General features: G+C 47.3%; 1 protein-coding gene across 4 annotated transcripts in view; it reads right to left on the bottom strand.

The window, feature by feature from the left end:
• Nucleotides 1-20,917, bottom strand: part of ARHGEF10 (Rho guanine nucleotide exchange factor 10) — a 152,778-nt gene that overhangs the window by 130,498 nt on the left and 1,363 nt on the right. For all 4 annotated transcript variants that reach the window (XM_063090107.1, XM_063090094.1, XM_063090100.1 and 1 more), the window contains exon 2: nt 4,873-4,960. In XM_063090107.1, the coding sequence (XP_062946177.1) occupies nt 4,873-4,909 (37 nt within the window). In that variant the 5' untranslated portion in view covers nt 4,910-4,960. The remainder of the gene's footprint in view (nt 1-4,872; nt 4,961-20,917) is intronic.

Here is a 20,917-nt window from a genome sequence, read left to right as displayed (position 1 = left end):
CCTAAATCTTTTATTTTTTCCGTATGTTCACCTTTCTCCAGCAGGAAGTAGCTTCAGAAGAATGAGACCTCTGCCCTTTTTCCCTTTTTCCTATACTTAAGAGGGAGGAATGATGGATTTTGGACGTGGCCGGCGCCATTGTGTACACAATAAGCACCAGCACGAAATAGCCGCTGGCCTCGTCTTCCACTCCAGCACCAAACCTCTCCCCCCTTCCCTTTAGAGAAGCCTCCTGACTTAGAAACAACTTTCCAGCTTCTTCATCAGCGCAGTTCTCCACCCAGTTACATCAATCTAATGGTCCCTTCCCCCATACATTTCGTGCCCAAAAGCTAATATAAACTCTCGCAAACCCATTGTTGGGGCTGCCCCCATTTTCCGGGCAGCCCCAGGCTGTCCTCCATTTTGAGTACAGCCTGGCAGATTTCTTTCTTTAATAAAGTTTGAACGGTACCTGGCATCTCGGCTCACTTTCTTTCACTAACGTGATTTAAAAAAAAAAAAAAAAATCCCAGATCATCTTCTAAATTGATTTGTTAAGTGCTAATAGGCCACCTTTGATTCTAAGTACTCTATAGATGTTAACTCTTAAGTCCTCACTCCTCATTAATGAAACTGAAGCTCCGAGAGACCACAGAACCTGCTCAAGGCCATCAGCTCACACACAGGGGAGCCAACATTCAAACCCAAGCAGTGGTACCCTGAAGGCCAAGATCGTTCCTGCTCTGCAGTGCTACCTCTCAAATACTTCACCTTGTGACGATATGACCTTCGGACAAGGAAGTTTCTATAGAGGCACAGGTACCTGATCAAAGGTAAAGATGGTTGCAGAATAAAGACTTACCTCCCCCCCCCCGAACATATAAAATAATATAGCTGACAGAATGTTATGCGGTCATTGAAAATAATAATTATGAAGTAACATAGAAGACACTTGTAAAAATTTTAAAGCAGGATATAAAAATTAACAATCAACAATAAAAAAATATATATCCAATGACTGCAATTACGGAGAAAAGAAATATTAGGAAAAAAACAGAAAAGTAATGATCCAAAACACAAGCACCGATTGTGTCAGAGTGGTGGTAAGAAGTAAGAATATGGGTAATTTGTAAATGAATAGTTTTACTTAATAATGGGGGAAATTATCATTAAAATATCACTCAATCACCCCAAAATGACACCAGGCCATTATCTCCATTTTTAATTGTCACAAAAGTTAATTAACTAGAAAGTCACGAAAGCATCACTGTCACAATTTTTGAGCTATAGTATTATTTTTAAATTGTAGTCTTCTACACCAAAATCAAAAGTCACACTCCCCAGCTGCCAGCCAGAAAGCAGCCATTTGCCCAAGAAAACGTAACCTTATTCTCTGTCCCACCAATACAGCAGCAGCTGGCCTCTTCAGCACCTCCAAACCTCCCAGGATCTTGCCATGCATGGGCTCCCCAGAGGACACTTTTCTGAGTGAAATGTTAATAGCAGGCAGTTGTGGGGATTTCCAATTTCCTGTAGCCTAGAGCTAGTCTCCAGCTACCAGAGACCCAGGCTTTCAACTGGATCAGGGAGGGCACTGGCCCAAAGCCATCCTGGCAAGGACTGCTGGCCTGGAGCACAAAAGGCAAGTCAGACCCAGGCAAAGAAGACAGGCCTGGCCTTGATGGCAGGAGGAGGGGTGGCGGGCCACGGGACAGCAGCCAGACTCAGGTGAAGGGGCACTCATCACCCTTGCAGTGAACAAGGTGGCCAAGCTCACAGTCCTCCAATCCTGTCTCCATCAGAACCTTTCATTCTCGAGCTCCTTCTTGGACTCTCAGTGCTCTGAGCATCTGGCCATCAACTCTCATTCCTGGAGGCCTCACCCCCAGGCTAATCAGCACAACTGCCGAAACAAAGCACCATATGGAAGTACCTTTACTGCCCAAGACCTAGTGCAGAAGCAGATTCTAGTCACATGAAGACTGAGAATGGGTGGGCATTTCAGCCAATCCAGGTGGTGGTATTGTCAAGGCAGCTCAGGAGACCAGACACTGGCCACGCTGAAGACCACAGTCAACGAACACCAGAGACATTTAATGAGAGAATGGCAAGCTTCAGTCTTCTTTAAGAATAGCAGACAAAACACGGCAGGAGGAAGCACACATTTGCCATCAGATTTTAAACAGTCCTGTGTCATCATATTCCTAAATACTTGTCTGTAGAAAGAGCTTCCTGGGCCCTTCTTTTATTTTCAACTTTTGCCTCAACAACTGCAACTATCTCCTGAGGACTTCAAAGTACTATAATCATTTTTCCCCATCTTATACGTGCATGAGAGGTAGGGAGCAGAAACAGGAAACGTCACACGTGATCACATGACTGGTACCCACCCGCCTTCAAATCAGGAAAACATCAGACGACTGCTTATTTCAGTGAAATGCAAAAAGAAAGAAGAGAGGGAGGGAAGGGGACTCTTAAGGGATAGCAGCTCTGAGCGAGGCGCCCACCTCTCCAGACGTCTTAGTTAAGTGGACAGTACTCTACTCTCTCAGTGGGCCGCTTTGGAAATAGGGAGAATCTCCTTTCACCTTCATAGTCTGTCTAGAGTAGGTGCCTTACATGGAGAGCAGAGACTAGCACAGGCCCCTTCCCGAACACAAAGACATCTAAGGCAGAATTTACATATCACTCACAAGCAACAACCACCCAGAAAGCACTCTCAGCCTTCATGCCTTACATTTTTGAAGCATACTCAATCTGTAAGCTCACTCATCAGCTGGAAGGCAGGTCCCAGACACAGATCTGTGGTTTGCGGCAAGCTGCTCCACGTGGTGAGTCCACAGGAGGACATGCACTGCCCATGTGTCATTTGGGCATCATCTCATTTGACAGGGATGAAAGAGTAGTGAAAGATTTTGCTCTCTCTCTCATTTTCAATTAAAGCAATCAAAGATCTAGTCTGGCAGACCCTAAATGCCAACAATTACACATGAATGAACCTCCAGTGAGAATGTGCATCAAGGCTAGTGAGACCTGGGCCCAAAGAGATGAGGGGACCTGCCCTAAGCAACCCTTTAGAAGCAGAAATAAGAACAGAATGTCAGCTTTGAATTCTCATATTCCATGCTTACATGGGGTCTTACAGCTCCAGAAAAGTCTAAAAGGTAAATATTCATGTGTGACTTCACAGCCTCTGGTGAAAGATGTGCAGGAAAATCTTTAAACAGGTAGCCAGGGCCACTGGCGATTTCTGGGGTGGCCTCTCCTCACCATGGGATCCTTCAGTCTGTACAGTTTATCATGCATTGGTGATTTATGGCTTCTCTCGTCCGTGGTTCACCTAAGGAATGGATTTCCTGCAGGCTCCTCTTTTCTGACCCAATTATAACCTCTGAGGACCCAGATCATCCACTTAATGGACACAGCAGACAGGGAGGACCAACACCACAAACTAGACTCTGAACCTGCACGGACTGATTTCCAGATCTTCGTGGCTTGATGACCCTCATATGGCTTCTGAACTTGCTGTCCTACACCAGGTCTGTGTGGTCCAGCTGACACCATGAGAACACAGGCCAGGTTTCCCAAGGGCAAGAAGAAGACTGTAGATGACATACTGTGGACATGCCAGCTCACACCCTCCTACTTCTACACTGTGGGACGCTGTGGAGGGGACCACAAATAGGAAACTGTACTAGGTGGCCCCTCCCTCCACATGGTCTCTACTTATTGAGCACATGGATAAAGAAGGTCTGCACCTGTCCCTGAGCTGCCAACAGGAAGGAAGCAGAAAAGGAAGCTGCCCTGAGCTCCACTCAGGGCCTGGAGATGCTGCGTGGTCATGGAGGAACCCTGGAGACGCTGGGTGGTCTGTGGTGGGACCCTGGAGACGCTGGGTGGTCATGGCAGAACCCTGGGCAAGCCGTGGGTTTTTCAAGCCTAAATGTAGCCTATGAAGTAGCAAGTCTTCTAGTCTTGAACAACCTCCCCCCTCCGATTCCATCTTTTATTGGAATAGGTTAAGGTAAACCTCAAGACAATTCTAGTTGCTGACAACAGGTCATGCTCCTGCATTATGGGCAACTGTGTGTGGAAGACAAAAGACTCACCCAGGACACTCCCAAGGTGAAGCATGTGTAAGAGAGTGGGGACGCAAAGCTCATGTCCCCTCAGTATCCCACTCAGAACTTTATCTTTCTCCCTGAGAAACTCTCACCCCTACCCACATCCCACTCACCAAAAATTTAGTGATTCCAAAAGCCCTGGATAAGAGCCTAATGTGAAGTATGCATGAAACAAATGTACTTCACAGGGCCTGGTTTTCCAAAGCCTTGCAGTTTCAAATATTGACCTAAAGGACAGGAAATTTTCCCCAGGCTATATAATCTCTGTGGTAAGATAAAGAATCCTAACACAGCAAGACTGCTGGCTCAAAGACAGACAGGTTATTGATTTATATGTAAAGATACTGGGAAATTGCTGTAAGAAGAGAATGTTTGCTAAAATCAAGGTTTTGTTGCAAATTGCATTATAGAATGTCACCTTACTGAATGTTACTAGCTTCTATTGTTAAACTTGTTAAACTGTACTTAGCAAAAACCCACCTATGTTCTCTTTCTGTAACTTCTTGTTCTGGAGAATAAATGTGGGAAGAGAACCCCAATTCATGGTTAATTTCCCAAATGGAACGAATGCCTCTCTCTTGAGGGTTCCAGGAGATTAACCCCTTTTGGGGGCTTCTCACTGCTCAGAAGAGATGGGCTTTGAGTAATATTTGGCAGCTCCATCACCCAGGGGAAAAGGGGTGACAAATCTGTGGGAGGCAAAGCAACAGCCTAACACACCATGATCCACCAGGGACGACACCTCCACTGAGGAGGTGTCCATTACCTTCAGGAGTGGGGGGAGGTGTCTCTCGCTGGTCCATGCTGCAGCTTCCGAAGCCCTCTCCTCGGTTTTGTTAAGAGAACGGGAGCCCCTGCAAGAATGAGAGACATTACTTATCACGTTTCAGTGGAGAAACGTTCCCTCAACATGTACAGGGCTCGCTATAGATAACCCTGTGTTGGGAAAATATAGGAGAACGGTCAGCACCCCTGATGTTCAAAATCTTGCCAAGCATTTGCTGTGACAGGTTGTGTGTGGGCAGAGTTAGTGCACCTATGCAGTGCCGCGATTTTGGCTGAAGTTTACTGCCTCAGGTGGCTGCTGCCACACCAAGTGGCCATGCTTTCCAACCTACGGCTTCCAAGGACCTGTTTGCCAGTTACCTAGCTCATAGACCTGTGTGGGAGGGGTCTGGGGACCCAGCCTGGCGTGTGAAGGGTTTGTGACCCAGTCTGTGAATGGGCTTGAGGGGTCTGTGAGCTCCAGACCCAGCCCTAGCTCAGCAGTTGGCCCAGTTGGTGCAGGATTATGGGCAGGTAGAAAGAGCCCAACAACTGGCGTAATCAAGTAGATCTACAATTGACATCCCGACCAGGATTAAGAGCATTACAACTGGTGACCGTCAGCAGGATTCCGACATTAGTCATGTAGTGCCACACCCTGCAAAAAGGAGAAAGTTAACTGTCATTAATAGCTATCACTAAAGAACTTACCACCTATTAGTCACAAATACTTGTAACTCTCCCTTGAAATAACGTTAAACAGAAAAACAAAACAAAGAGATCTCAGTGTCAGCTTGACTTCACCTTGAATTGCAGCCAGGAGTTAATTTTGCAACTTAGATTCACTAGTCAGACCTCTCCAAACCCTACGCCGCTTTAATTCTTTGCTTAGTTTCATAACATATTCCAAGGGGAGAAATCAACAGATAAGTTAAATTTTTCTTCCTCTTCTTTCAACTCAAACTTTAACAGGTTTTAATAAAGGCTTGTTCAGTATTAAGAACAAATTTGACCATTTTTTAAACTCCTTTTGAGTAAGCATGAAACTAAATTCTCAAGCATAGGCTGGATCTCCAAATGCCTGGTTTTCTTTTTTTTCTTTTCTACACTTCTTGTTTCCCCACGTGCTATAAGAAAAACCGAGTTTGAGAGTAAGTTATGAGAAGGCTACTTCCTAGCTCTCGAGGCGGCCATCCTGCTGATTTCCTTTTGACTCATGCTGAGACCAAACACCTGCCCTGGCTCCGCCAGAATGATCAGATGAAAAGCAAACTTTTCTCAGGGAACTTTTCCAACTGCCTCTGATCCAATATCACAAACCAAGCCCTTGCTACATGGAGGAAAAGCACAAAGGGACACAGAGACAGCAATAGCCCATGAGCGTCACCTGTACCCCAACATCTCCTCCGCCACTGCAGCCTGCCCATGCCTGGGGTGACCACTGGCCTCACGTGCTCTTCAACGAGGAGAACAGGATGGGAAAAGACCAGAGGGCAAAGCTCTGGACTTTGTCTGCAGCACACCTAGGATACCAAGCCAGCCTAGCCAATTCTTTTAACCTAATTAACAGAATTGCCTGTTCGTTTTGGCATTTTAGATGGCAAATTAAGATGAGCTGGTATTACTTGTGCGAAGTCCCTCACTGGCTGGGACACAGAGGGCTCCTGTCCACCAAGCCCAGGTGCACCCATGGGATGCAAAACCTTCTGCTTTCTCAGCCCCTTGCCTGCATTCTCTGCCTGGAGTGTGTGGCCTTCTGGTCCCTCTGTCTCGCCCTCAAGGGTGCTGAGAATCCGGCTCAAACACCTGCCCTGAGCACCTGGCTCATCACTAGGCATCTTGTAGTCTCAGTTCCTAAGCTTCATGTCAATTCACCAACAAACACACAAACAGCTTAACCTGCACTGGGAATTCACCCTCAGCAGTGGCTCTCCTTCTGGCATGCCACAACTGCCTCATTTGTTAATAGTGTAATCACCATCACAACTCCAAGAAGTGGGTACTGTTATTATTTTCAAATGAAACTACAACTTGGAAAGCCAAAGAAATACACCTGAGGGCAGGTGTCTGATGCTAGAGCCTGAGAGCCCAGATGCTGAGCCCAGATTGTGAGGGCTGGAATCTCTGGTCCTTTTCTGCTCTTCCCCTGCCAGCCAGGGAGCCCTGGGCAAGTCACCCAGTCTCTCTGTGCCACAATTCTTTACCTGGAATTCATGGACAGTCACAACAGCTATCTTAGAGTGCTACTGCCGGGTAAAATGTCTTAGCACAGGTAATGAGGACAAGCACCTGGCGCAAAGCCTAACACAGCAAACACTCCACAGTGCCAGCTGTGACACCTCCACTTCAGTGCCGGCAGGAGCCACTAATACTGGTGCCATATTCATCCACATGCAGCTTCTGCCCCCACTCTCACCACACGGATTTTATACAACAAATAATCATGTCAACAGAAGGAGCACAGAAATTTACCCTCTGGGATAGAAGCTTAGTTTCCAATTTAAGGCAGACATGCTGAGACTGCCACGGTCAAAGCAGAAGGAATGCTCAGAGAGAAGGGGCCGCGTGTGAGCTGGATGACTTCAGTGCTTCTGATGATCTGATGCAGCGGGAAGAGAGAACGACACTGGCTCTAAGGCACTGGTGACAAAACCTGAAATGTCTGTTTCAGTCAACAAACATTCACGGGACACCTACTGGGGGTGGAAGAACCGTGTAGGTTCTACAATGAGCATAATGCGTTCTGGTGTGGAGGGGACCTAGGGGAAGGCCTGTGCACGCACAGCAGGACACTGGAGAGGCTATGCACTGCTGCCACCGAGAAGCAGCAGCAGGCGGCTTCTTCCAGGAGGGGTGGATGTGGGAGGTTGCAGGAAAGAAAGGACACGATGCGGGTGTGAGACAGGCCCGGGTGTCCCCCAGGCAGCCACAGAAGTACACTGGAAGGGGACACTTTCTCTGGCTATCTCATCTCCCAAGAAAGAAAATCAAAGATGCTCAAATGCATATTCAGGCATCCTTTAAGAGTTCATGTTAATTCATCTCTTGATGAAATACTGGAGCCAGGGCAACTCCATTTACCACATCGGTGTTGCTGCAGGGGTAGTGGGTATAGTTAGGGAAAGGTACACTGGAAGGTGTCCTCAGCCTCCTCCAGTGGGCCCCAGCCCTGTGCCCTGTCCTTCCAAGGTGGACAAAGACCTCGGAGAATAGGAGAGACGAAGACATGTCCGCAGCACAAACACAAGACAATAAACAAATGCTCTGAACTCTGCAGCCTTGAAAGGAAACAGAAAGAAAGGAACATCTGTGACAGTAAAGAGCACTTTCTTCATTTTTCTGAGTTCTCATCACTGACTAGTGACGTGGATCTTCTCCACTTTCTCAGAGGCTGAAAATTCCCTAAAGAAGCTCTAAGGGATTTAATTACATGAGTGAGGAACAGAGCCCAGCATAGCCAGAGGCATCCTCAGGCTTTAGAGAAAAGCAAAACTTGCCTATCGTGCTCACCTTGCATGATCTCAATCCATTCTGCTTGTCTATGAGGTAAGAAGGGCCAAAAAAAGATATCCTTCCTGTTAGCGGACAAAACTAGTCATGGTGCTGCCTGGCATTTGCTCAAGAATTACAAACGTGCAAGCATCCTGGATCTCACACCCACACAGCTTTCTGTGCCTTAAGAGAACTATTGTTTACGCCTTTTCAAACTTCTTTTTAAACTAAACTGTAAGAATATCATCAATGCTATTTATTTCTCTACTTAAAATGCATAAAAATAGAGTCAAATTGATTTCTCATTTTCCCAATAATAAAAACTGGGACAAAATAAAAGAATATGCTTGAGTTTTACTCTTATGCCTGATCCTTTTAAAAACAGTAGCTAACTCTCATACAGCACTTACAGTATGCCAGGAACTCTTCCGGCATACATACTCTTTCCATACATTGGCTCAGTTTAATCCACACTACGGAGAAAGCATACATTACTATTTCTACTTTACAGATGAGGAAGCTGAGGCACCAGGAGGGTCACAGCAAGCTCGAGGTTCCACAGCTACTAACAAGATCAACAAGCTAGTGGTTCTATAGCCACTAAAAAGGTTGTGGTTCTATAGCTGCTAAGTGACGAGGTGGAACGGAACCCAGGCCTCTGGCTACACAGCTGGGATGTCTGATCACTGGGTGAGTGTCAGGCAGACAGATTACAGAATGCTCTGGAACTTTCTTCTATTCAAAATTAGTGTCTGCAGAAAACTGCAATCCTGAGAAGGAAACTCTAAGGGGCAGACGCACTAACACATGATTTTGTTTCTGGACCTCACAGACACCTGTAGGTCCATAATTCATTCTCTGAAGTTTCTGCACCCTGGGACCTTCAGACTCCACCAGAACATCCTACTTCCCTCGAACCCAGGTGGGTCTAGAGTCTGTTTCTTCTCTATGCAATCTTCCAGTATCATCAACCCAAATGCTGACAACTCCCCTGAGTGACTCATCTGCATTTTGCAGACAGCATTTTCCAGGGAGGGGCTGGGGTGGAACCACTCTACCTGCCCTGGGGGCACAGACCAGACTCCAGTTTCAAAACAGTCTATTCCCATCACCGTGCAACATGATGCAACATGAGATAATGCCAGTATGGGCTGCGGGCCTTTGTTTTTATTATTGCTGCCATTTTCTAATTTAAGCATCTTAATGAAAGATTTCATTGTGCGTTTGGATTGTGGTTTTAAACAATAAGATGACACATTGGGTCAAAGAAGGAGCCCAGAGACACTGAGCCCTGAAGGACTGCTTCGTGACACGTGTGCTTAGACTCTGAGGCTCCATTTTACAACTGTTTACAGAGTACAGTGTGGCTACTGAACTCCCCAGGTCACTAGTTTTTACAGTATCATGGAAATACACCTCAATCTTTACTCCAAGGATGATTTTAGCCTCCTTCACCATCTGTCTAGATTTGCAAGGACATCTTGATGGTGGATGTCCCGGAAGAACGCTGAGGTGATGAGAAGGAGCCCAGGCTGGAAAGACCTAAAGAAATTACACAGACAACCAAGCTCCTGAATATGAGGAAGATAAGACATCGTGACCAAGGTCCATAACACAGAGAAATGTAATAGAGGGCTGGGAGCTTGGACTCAGGAGCTCATCTGTCCAGATTCTTCTCTGGCCTCACCACTTCCCACCTAAACAAGGCTCCACACCTGTGTGTGCCTCCACACCCCAGCCACAACACTGATGGCAATGATCACAGTGCTGCTGTGGGACGCCTGTGGGCAGGGCTGTCCCAGAGCAATGCTCTTCTTCATTTCTTCCTCAGCCATGCTCAGCACAGGAGGGGTGGGGACTTGTGTATTCCTTGGCCTTGGGGCTGGTTTTTCAACGTCCCCCTCTCTGCCCTCCAGGTTCCTGCAATGGTGGGGAGGCAGCAGACTGAGCCCCTCCGGCCCCAAGACCAGCAGGGGACTGTCTGAGTCTGCACCATGGACTGTATCCTTGTTAGGACACAGCAGTCCTCCCTACAAACACTACTCCCTATGAATGCTGCTGTTGCACCCGTGGATCCAAAAGAACCAATGCAAAGGGCCTTGGCTAATGCTCCAGCCACAATCTGCATGCTTACAGAGGTGAAAAAACACATACTGTTTATTCAGGGCCTACTCATAAGGAATAACAACCCAGAAATGCACCTGACATGCGGTGTTGGGCTGGGTCACAGACCCTTCAAAAACCCATTGTCAGGCTAGGGCTCAGACCCTTCAAACCCACTGTACAGACTGAGTCACAGACCTATGACAGGCCCGGCTGGGTCACCAGACACCTCATGTACAGGTCCATGAGCTAGGTAATTGGGAAAGACCCCAGGAGCCACTGGCAGATGACATAAGCTCAGTCCTCAGCTTCCTCAGCAGCGGTAGCAGCAGCAGCAGCAGCTCACAGTAGATCCCGCAGTGGCAGCAGTGGTGGTGGCCTCTTGGGGGATCCTGGGAGCCCTGGCAGCAACAGCTTGGGGCAACAGCCTCCAGCAGCAGTAATGACCGCCCCCCGTGGGTGGAGAGGCCCTGTGGAGTAGAGGAGCTTGTTCTTTATACTTAAGTCAATAACCCAGGACACCTGGGTGCACATGCACAAATACATTAGACAATAACCAATAAACACCTGGGCACACGTGCTTATTTACATGAAATGCTCAGCAAGATTCAGAACCCCTTGAGGGATCCTGACCATTTATCTTCACTTTCCCTACACCCATTGTCAGGCTGGGTCACAGACCCCTCAAACCCATTTTGTGAAGACTAGGCCACAGACCCCTCATATACAGGTCACAAGCTAGGCAACTGGAAAGATCCTGGGAGCCATTGGTAAAGTTGATAGGCTTTATTCGGAGTGCGAGCTCAGGTAACCAGTAGCAGCCGCCCTGTGGATCAGAGCCGTTTGTCCTTTATAAAATCAGATAACCGAGGGACACCTGAGTGCAAGCCAGATAACCAAAGAACAGCTGGGTACACACGTGCAATTACATCAGACAATAGCCAAGGAATACCTGGGCACACGTGCGCAATTAACACATTTACATCAAACAGACTAGGCCGTGTTCAGCAAGATTCTGAACAGCTGAGGGAGTCTGACCATTTTTTTATTTTCCTTACACATGGTCAGCTTTCAAAACCTACTTGTGGAAGGAGGGGATGGACAGGAAGGCAGCCAGCTGCTAGGTACAGCCAGAGCTCCCTGCCCCAACTACAGAGCTGACTGGACTGCTTGCTGTCCGTGTTAATTCTCTCTCCAGAATCCAGCAACACCCCGTTTCTGCACACTGCAGTCCTGTGGGCCCAACGTACCCCTAAGGGCCAGGTCAGCACCAGTACTGATCCACCTGTCCAGAGCTCAATAGACAAACTGTCCCATTGCTGTTTGAAGATCAATTTACCAAGACAAATATTTCGCCACAAAACCAACACCTTTCCTGGAAACCTAAGAAGCCTTTGCTTCCAAATGCACACATATGCGGTCATGCCCAATCAAACGATCCAGTCTGAGAATGTGTTCCCATTCAAACCACCTAGACAAAATTACAATTACTTCATGTTCTCAACACATACCAGGACTTTTAGGTAAGTTAATTTTATCTTTACTTGGCCATGTCTTTGAGAATTTTCACCATTAATTGGGACATTATATTCATAAGACAGTATGTAAATAGTTACTCACTAAGGGAATAGTCCCTAGACACCTCCATTAACACCACCAAGTGCCCACACCTTTTCTCTGATACATTCTTGAGCTAGCCCCTTAGCTTGGTGTCCCTGTCTTCTGTCCACCCTCTCTGCAACTTCCCAGGCCAGGTCAGGTTCAGTCAAAGGAAAAGGCACAGAACAGAAAAGCAGAAGTTTGTGATTTCACCAGGGATGCAGAGCAAGAGGCACAGGGCTGAGAGTCAAACCAAATCATCCCAAATAGTGAGTTAGCCAGGCAGGGGCAAGCAGGACAGGAAAGAAAGGAAACATTTGCCCTCCCAGTTCCTGGCTGGTCGCAGGGGCATGCCAAACAATCTCACATATAAATTTCCTTCAAACTTTCAAAAGTCACTTTTATATTCGTTCCCTGTGCGGGCCAGCCACAAAATAAAAAAAGAAAAGAAAAGTCACATTCACAGACAAGACATTAAGGCCAGGGAATTTAAGTATTTGAGAAAATCCCTGGTGCTACAGTCTTTCCTGCATTTGCTGAGTGGCCTGAGGAGGTCCCTGCTCTGGGGGTCACATTCCCCTAGGAGGAAAGGGGGCATAAAGTCCTCACACCTGGTGAGAACTCTCCTGGCTTTGGAGAGACTGAGGCACACAAGGTCCAGGTAAGATTCCCTCTGACAGAAGAGCGTCCTGAAGAAGTGACCCAGGAGCTGAGATCTGCAGGAAAGGAGAGCGACCAGGCTGGAAAGTGCCAGGGAAGGAAGTGACAGCCCCTGCGGCCCACAGGGACTGGCTACTGGGACATGAGTGGTGACAGCCTGGTCGCCCCATCCAGGTCATGGCCTAAACCTTGGGGAGGGTGTTGATCTGGGGCGGATGTGGAGTCAGGGAGGAGTCAGAGGGGAGGTGGGCATCCCCAGGAGGGGCTCCAAGGCTATGACAAGGATGACAAGAAGGAGGCAGCGCCAGGGTCTCAGGGGATGCAGTAGAGGTTGCTGCAGGCCCTGGGCAAAGATGCCATGAGAGCTGTTGAATGTGACCCTCAACACAACCCTGTGCAGCAGGGCTGTCCTCACCCGCCTTCACCTTACTGCATCTACAACATCCCTTGAAGCTTGTTAAACTGTCACGGAAACCAGAGCAGTGACTTGCACCACAGAGGGCCCCTTTGGTGGCCACCATAAGCATGGGTCCAGTGGGTCCCCACCCCATGTGTGGATTAAGACCACACTCCACCCATCTCTGCCCTCCAACTCAACAGTCAGGAGGAAGCCCCCGAATTCCGCAGGCTCCTGGTGAGACACCCACTCCCACCAACACTAACCAGGTGGAATGAAGCTCCCATGTCCTCATCCCTGCTTGTGTAGGTCCCCATAGGAGGCGAGGCCAGGCCAGCCGGGGAATCCTCTCCTAACTCTGACCCCACGTGCTACCCCATTTCCCAACTCAGGGCCTCTGGCCCATAGGGAACCTTGGAGAGAACTGGAAAACACCACCTGCTGTCTATCAGAAAATCGTCGTAACAAAACACAATTCGCCAGGCGTCCAAGAAGGGTACGTGCAGACCCACAGGACAGTGCTCAGCGCTGACCAGCTGCCAGCCCCAACTCCCCATCTTCACACCCCTCCGCACGCTGGGCCTTTCATGTCACTGGTCCCATCACCGTCACCACTGGCTCTCACGCCGGAGGACTCAGCTTCCTGCAGCCTCTCGAGGGCGGGTGTGCTCTCTGGAGTGCAGCAGGAGTCTCCTGCCTCTCGCTCCCCTGCCCGAGCTCTGACTCCCATCTCCCAGGGCCGCCCCACTTCCCCTCACATCGACCCCTGGGGGACTCCCCCATCTCTTAGATGTGGCCTCTGACCCCTGCCCTTCTCCCCAGTGGTGCCCCACAGGCTTCCTGATGACTTCAACACACATGCAAGTCCAGTGGAGCACAGAGGCCTCGAGGTGGTGGACCCAACAGGGTAGACCAAGTATAACCCAGTCACCACATCCAGGGGCTCCTCGCCCTTGTCCAGCGCTGTAGGTGGTCAAGGCCACGTGTCTGGTGTCGACAGCCCAGACCTTCCTTCATCCCCAACATGACTGAGTTGTGTGACAGGGCTGGCCACTAACAGCAGGTTGTTAGACATGGCCACTACTACATGCCAATAAGTTACACTTAATAACAGATTTTAACCTCGCTTTATTTTATTCATCACATCACACTAATTTATATTTTATAAAGATGTATTAAATTATGCTTAATGAAAAATACATTTAAGTTATACTGAAAACAAAGGGAATAAATACTCAGAACTCATCATCTTCTAATTGTCTTGCTACATGCCTCTGTTACCTACAGGCTGAGGTTGTCAGGTCCTCTGTATCTGTCTGGTGGAAACGTTATATGACGGTGGCTCCTGCTCACCTAGCCCCACACACTGAACTCAGTGACATCAGGCTGGTGGAGTCCCATCAGCTGTGGTAGGCAGGTTTGTGGCAAATGCTACAAATAAGAGCTTGATTTATTGTTTTGTTGATTGCCTAGACTTAAGAAAGTGATGGATAAACTGTGAACGCAGATTAAACTCAAAAGTGCAATGTGTCCACAACTGTCACATTGTGAATAGCACAGAAAATTAATAAAGTATTGCTCCTTCATTATTCTAAAACTATTATCTGATTCAGGAAAGAAATGCCTCTGGACATTGTTGGGGGGGAGGGGGGAGGGAGAAGGGAGGGAGGTTTTGGTGATGGGGAGCAATAATCAGCCACAATGTATATCGACAAAATAAAATTAAAAATAAATAAATAAATAAATAAATAAATTTTTTAAAAAATCTCATTACCAAAGAAAAAATAAAAATAAAAATAAAAATTGAAAAAAAAAAAGAAAGTCAATAAATTATTTTTCTGAAAAAAAAAAAAAAAAAAAAAAGGAAAGAAATGCCTCCTGTCATTAAGGCACAAGTGAAGTCTCAGTATATGTACCGCTGAAGCTGAGAGAGGTTTCACTTTCATGAATATAACTTGTAGAAGGGTGAGAGCTTAACAACAGACCACATATCCAATTTCATGGCACCAAATTTATTTGAGAGAAGTGGATTGGGACATAACTCCATTTGTCAAATCATATTAAATTGAAACCACAGATGGGCTATGGACATCCTTGGAGTTTGGCCAAAAAAAAAAAAAAAACTTCAAAAACCCTCTGTGAGAATCAACTGGCTACACAGGATTTACAATAGGTTACTGCTTGTGTTATTTGCAAATTGCATGATCCTTCATATCAGTAAAATCTAACAAATTCACACACGTATCTATATGCCCACATGCACTTTTCACTGTCAGAACTCCACTAATCAGGGTGCTTAGCTGCTCTGCCCGTTTTTGGACTGTGGTTGCTGCAACTGTCCACACACAGTTATTACTGTACAAAATAGCTCCATGGGCCACACAGCGAGTCCTGGCCCCTTCTCCACTTCTGCCCACATTGGGGAGGAGTAGCCATGGCTCCTCACGGCAAGCCAGGCAATTATCCCTGTCCACATGAGAGGTCATGCATTACTCCTTGGTTCCCAGGCATGGACAGTCTACACTAACATGGTGGCAGGCACCACAGCCTCTGTTCATGGGGGTCCTAACTGTGGGTGTCCCAGGGTATTCATCCCTCCTTCTTGCCCTTGGCCCACAGGATTTGTAGCGTGGTGGGCCACAAATTCCACAAAAGAACACTAGAAGTGACCCTGGAGGACACTGGCCCAAAACCATGCTGGTGCCTCGGCTGGACTACCACAGGCCACTCCACTGGGTGTGAGGCCAGCGAGCACCAGGTTCTGCGACACACATAGGCCCAAGTGCCAGGTTCACTTCCATCAGGCAGAACAAAGCCCTCGCTCTGCAGTGACATTCCCAGAGTGGCACCCTGGTCAATAGGCCTCTGGAGGCCTCCAGGTGGCTCACAGCCCAGGGTGCTGTCAGCCCACACCTGGAGCAGGTGGGTGCTGAGCAGAACACCAGCTCAGAGAAGGGAAGGGAGCAACACGCTCGCCAGCTCCACTCTCTTTCCACTCATTCTCTGAGCCAGCTCCCTGGGACCTTCACCCCCACTGTCCCTGACGGCCCTCAGCAAACTGCCCTTGCCCCCTCATCAATGACTTGCACAAAGCCACATCCAGTGTCTGGTGCTCAGGGCTCAACAGTTTCTCAACAGGACCTGATACTCCCTCTTTCCCCCACCTCTTTCTTTGCTCGGTCTCAGGACACCAAGTTCTTTTTGCATGTGTCCTATCCAAGCTCCAGATGGCCCCAGAGCCAGTCCTGGGACCTCTTTTCTCACATGGTTCTACCCTCTTCTTTGGTGATCTCAACCAGCCTGGCAGGCTTAAATGCCTCCCTGGACGCCTGTAAACCTCCTCCGAATGACACACTGCTAAGCGAGCTGCCTGTGCGAACTGCTCTACCACCCACACGGTGAACAGGCACCTCGCGTAAGGACGTCTAAGACTCTGCAGCTCTTTTCCTGCCAGAAACCTCACTCTTCCACTTGCTCAGAACAAAACAAAACACAGTTTGGGAGTCATCCACCGTTCCTCCCTTTCTCTCAAATGCATTACCTAATCAATTGGCAAATCCTGTGAGCTCTACCTACAAAACACACCCTACAAAATACATTATAATTGGATGACCAGGTCAACCTACCTCCACAGCTACCTGACCTCAGCCACGTCTTTGGCCACTTTTACAAAAGTCACACAACTGGCTTCCCTGCCTTGATCTCACCATCTTTACAGTCCATTCTCAACAACGAATAGAGGATGACCCTATTAAAACACGAGTCAGAAATGCTCAACACCCTCCGTGGCTTTCTGTCACACTGACCCTCCATGGCTTCTGTCACACTGACCTTCCATGGATTTCTGTCATACTCTGGTGCCTTGATGACAGAAAGTCCACTCTCCCCTTCACTTACAGCACTGCAGCCACTGACCTTCTTGCTGCTCTTTGGACATGACTGGCACACCCCCACCTCAGGCCTTTGCATGTGCTGTTCCTTCTGTCCAGATGCTCTTGCTGCAAATATCAGCTCAGCTTGATCACTCATCTCCTCCACTCTTCACACAATTACACAATTATCCCCTTCTTAGTAAGGCCCTACCTGGCCATTTAAACTGTAAGCCCCTGCCCCCAGCACCTCCTAGCCTTGTGTCCTGCTTTAACTTTGCAAGTACATCTCCTTACATAAATTACCACAAATCTTACATGTAATCTTGCCAAAACACAAGGATGTCAGCCCCACAAAAACAAGGACTTCAGCCCACGCTGTCCACTGCCTTGTCTTGGGACCTAAGAACACTTAGTACTTAGCACTTAGCAGGTGTTCACTAAATACCCATCCAATAATAGATCATTTCCAGATTTGTCAGAACTATGTCCCTGCTTCTCCTGTGACCATAGGTACATTTTCCCATTTGTGAAAAGGCTGTTCTTATTTTTTGAAAGTTATTTTTTTAAAAGTATGGTCACAAAACATAAGAAAATGGCATTAAATCTGAGGGGAGAAACTGAGACCTCAAGTGACTGAAAAGGTATTCACAGGCTTTCCCACAGCCCCAGGAAGCTTCTCATAGCCAGGATGCCAGATAGTAGGCATGCTCAGGAAAGGGGCACCCACCAACGACAACCACCTGAGCCCTACAGGAGAATGAGCCATCTGCGAAACGTGCTTATGTATGAAACTAGAACTCTTCCATGATGACCGGTAAATGCACACAGCTTCCTTCCCTCCCCTTCATGCTCTGCTGGTCCCCGCTCCTGCAGGCATAATGGAGAACGGAAAAGGATCTTTACAGCAAGTGAGAGCAGAGTTCCAACTTCAGCCCTCCTACTACTGGCAGAGATTACTGTGGAGACTGAACGTGCTGGAAAACATAAATCTCTCCTCTCTGCTACAACTACCTATTATTAGTTTCCCAAATATCGTCATCATCTGGCAAAATGCTGCACCTTCCATTCCTTCCTGTGAACTCATGTGAAGAGGCAGGCATGTCTAAACGTTAGTCCAGGAGCAGAGCCTGTGGCCATCCCAGCAGGCTCCCCTAGGCTGTGCTGCGCATTCTTCTACTTCAGACCCTGGACCATAAATGGAGAATTGTGTCTCTCTGCAGTCCTTAGAACCCAATGGCATGAGACTTCAGTGCCAACTGAAAAGTGACCTATTCTACATAACACAGGACAAGAGCTTTCAGAGACAGGAATTCTCTTCAAAATCACTCTGCAAGAAGGGCTTCTGGTGGCTGAATGCACAGAGCCCACGCAAACGACACGAAGCCAAAGCCTCTTTGACGGAGCAGGCAGCGGGCTGGACATGGACAGTGCTGCCCAGTGTGGGTTGCTGCCCACAGACCTGCTGAGTCAAGCGCTTGAGAACAAAGCATGAATCAACTTTCTTATCACTTCTACAGCAAGGGGGCTGGCCAGGGCCAGGGGTGAGTTGTGCCCTGGGGAGCAAGCTGGCCTAGCCCACACAGAAAGGCAGCCCACAAGCATGGCCTCAGCAACATCCCACTTGTTGGATCCAACTGACGCAGCCAGGCTCAGACCTGCACACACGCAGAGGAAAAAGACCCACCAAATTCCTTCCTTGGTAGTTCAGTGCTTCTCACGCAAAAACATATTGAGCTTCAGAGATGTGATCATCACGACCTCTGGAATTCCCTGCATTGTGTCCATGCTGGCCCTCACAAGTATCCTGATGGGACCGCTCAGCAAGTGTGTGAGCCACAGGGCACGTGTTTGAGCCACAGTTGAAGCGAGGCAGAGTATGGCCTGATCAGGTGGACCCGCCAACTGCCAAGATGTGTTGGAGACCCTGACTGTACACACATCGTTTCCAGAAACCAAGGCCTTCAACACTTAGCTTGAAACTTCTACTCAAACAGGCACTGAAGACCACTTTAGCATACATAATGCTCTTTCAACTTTTTTTCATGTTCCTTAAAGAAAATTAGAACCCAAACTGAAATCATTACTTTTTTTTTTTCAGAAAAAGTAAAGCAAATAATTGAATAAAACAGTAAGAGTGCATAGCACATTTTTACCAAAGTACATAAGTCCTTGGCCTTTCTTATATAGTCAGCTATTAATTATCTACACCAACGAGAGACGGGAGAAGTTCAAAAATCGTGTATATGTTTGACTTTGAAGTTCTCCTTTCAGTATTTATATTTCAAAGTGAATGTCCATATTGCTTCCTTAAGATAAATAATAACATCTGATTGTAAGGATCTGCTCCCAACAGCTAGACAACATGCCCCTGGCCCATGACAAGAACAGAGAACATAACCTCAGCACATGAGGCAAAGCCCTGACTTCGAGGACCACCACACACCTTGTTTTGAAAAGTTCCTTTGCTATATGTAGTTATCAACAGAGTGTGTGTGCGGGCTCACAACCATCCCCTTTTTCTTCATAAAATCTCAAGTTCAAGAGGTCCAAGTGATTGACTGTTGTCAAGATTCTGCAGTCTAGAAAGGGCTGAGCAGGTAACAGCACCTTTGCAGAACGCTGACTTAGCCAGACCTACTTCCGTACAGGAGTGCCACATGTCTATTCAGGTGCTAATAAACAATTTTACATACACATGTTCTCCATCGCTCTAACGCACGATGGCCACAGCTTTTGACATCATATTTTACTATAAAAGATCATTTCTCGTATCAGAAAGCGACCCCTGGAAGAAAATAACTTTAAACCTAAAAATTTTTTTAAAATATTTTACATCTTTTCACATTGTTTAATAAAAATATAAAATATCAACAACCCACAGATAGCTCTTTCTACTAACAGGTACACATTAATGTATAAAGAAAAGCAGGAAATGGCAAAGATAGGAGAAAAAGAATAACACTGACAGTAGTAAAAATGGTCATTTTTATCATCAAATTTTTGAAAATTCACACACAAAAACAAAGAAATAAAGAAGCAAAAACAAATGTCCAGGCCCAGCAAATTTGAAAAGGCAGAACTGGAGCCTGGAGGGAGATCATGAGAGGAGGTGTGTGTGAGGGACAAGGGCTGGCAGCAGTGCCTTTTCCTAGTGTCCCCCCGCACCTGTTCTCACAGGTCACCCTGCCTCTCTGCACACAGACCTGGGGCTGCGGCTCAGGCAGGGCCCGCTCACTGCTCACCTCTGTCACCATCACACGGGCCACACCCTGCTTGCCCACCCCAAGCCCTCCGGCAGAACGTGATCATGGCCCGTCTACCTTCTGCTCTCGCCTCTCTAATCCTTGTCACTTTGCCTGGACCTAGAACACGCTTTTCCACTGCAAAGCTCTCCAGACTGTGTCCCCTTCATTCTTCCAAAATTACTCCCCAAGAAGGCTCGGCTAATGAAGAGAGCTGTAATTCTAGCTCATAAATGATTAATAGCTACCTTTCCCTACTGTCTTCTTTCGCTCCACTTTCCTTTCTACCCAGGTAAACTATAAACAATGTATGAATAAAACATTAAGATGCTGCGAGTATATCCAGATCCCAGTTTTTCACTGTGTCCTTTCCATTATGGATTGTGCAATAAAAGGAAGGTGTATCACATAACGGAGGCTTTTTAGTTTTTATCATAATAACTGTTTTGTACTATTATTCACAGAATAATACAGCCTAATGCAACTGCTGCATTTTCATGTTGCTCTAATTCACACAAAACTTTTTAGTTTAAGGAGCATTTTCATATATATTGCCTTACAGCAATTTCATAAGTGAGCAAACTGAAGTCCTGTGAGATGACTGACTCACAGACGGTCAGGCAAATAGTTCCAGAACTCAACCCAGGGCCCTGCTGCCACGCCCCTTCACACTACCAGAAT

The sequence above is a fragment of the Cynocephalus volans genome, chromosome 1 (genome assembly GCF_027409185.1).
Source record: "Cynocephalus volans isolate mCynVol1 chromosome 1, mCynVol1.pri, whole genome shotgun sequence".
Taxonomy (NCBI): domain Eukaryota; kingdom Metazoa; phylum Chordata; class Mammalia; order Dermoptera; family Cynocephalidae; genus Cynocephalus; species Cynocephalus volans.
Note: the sequence above shows the minus strand (reverse complement) of the source record. Positions and strands in the feature narration are given on the sequence as shown.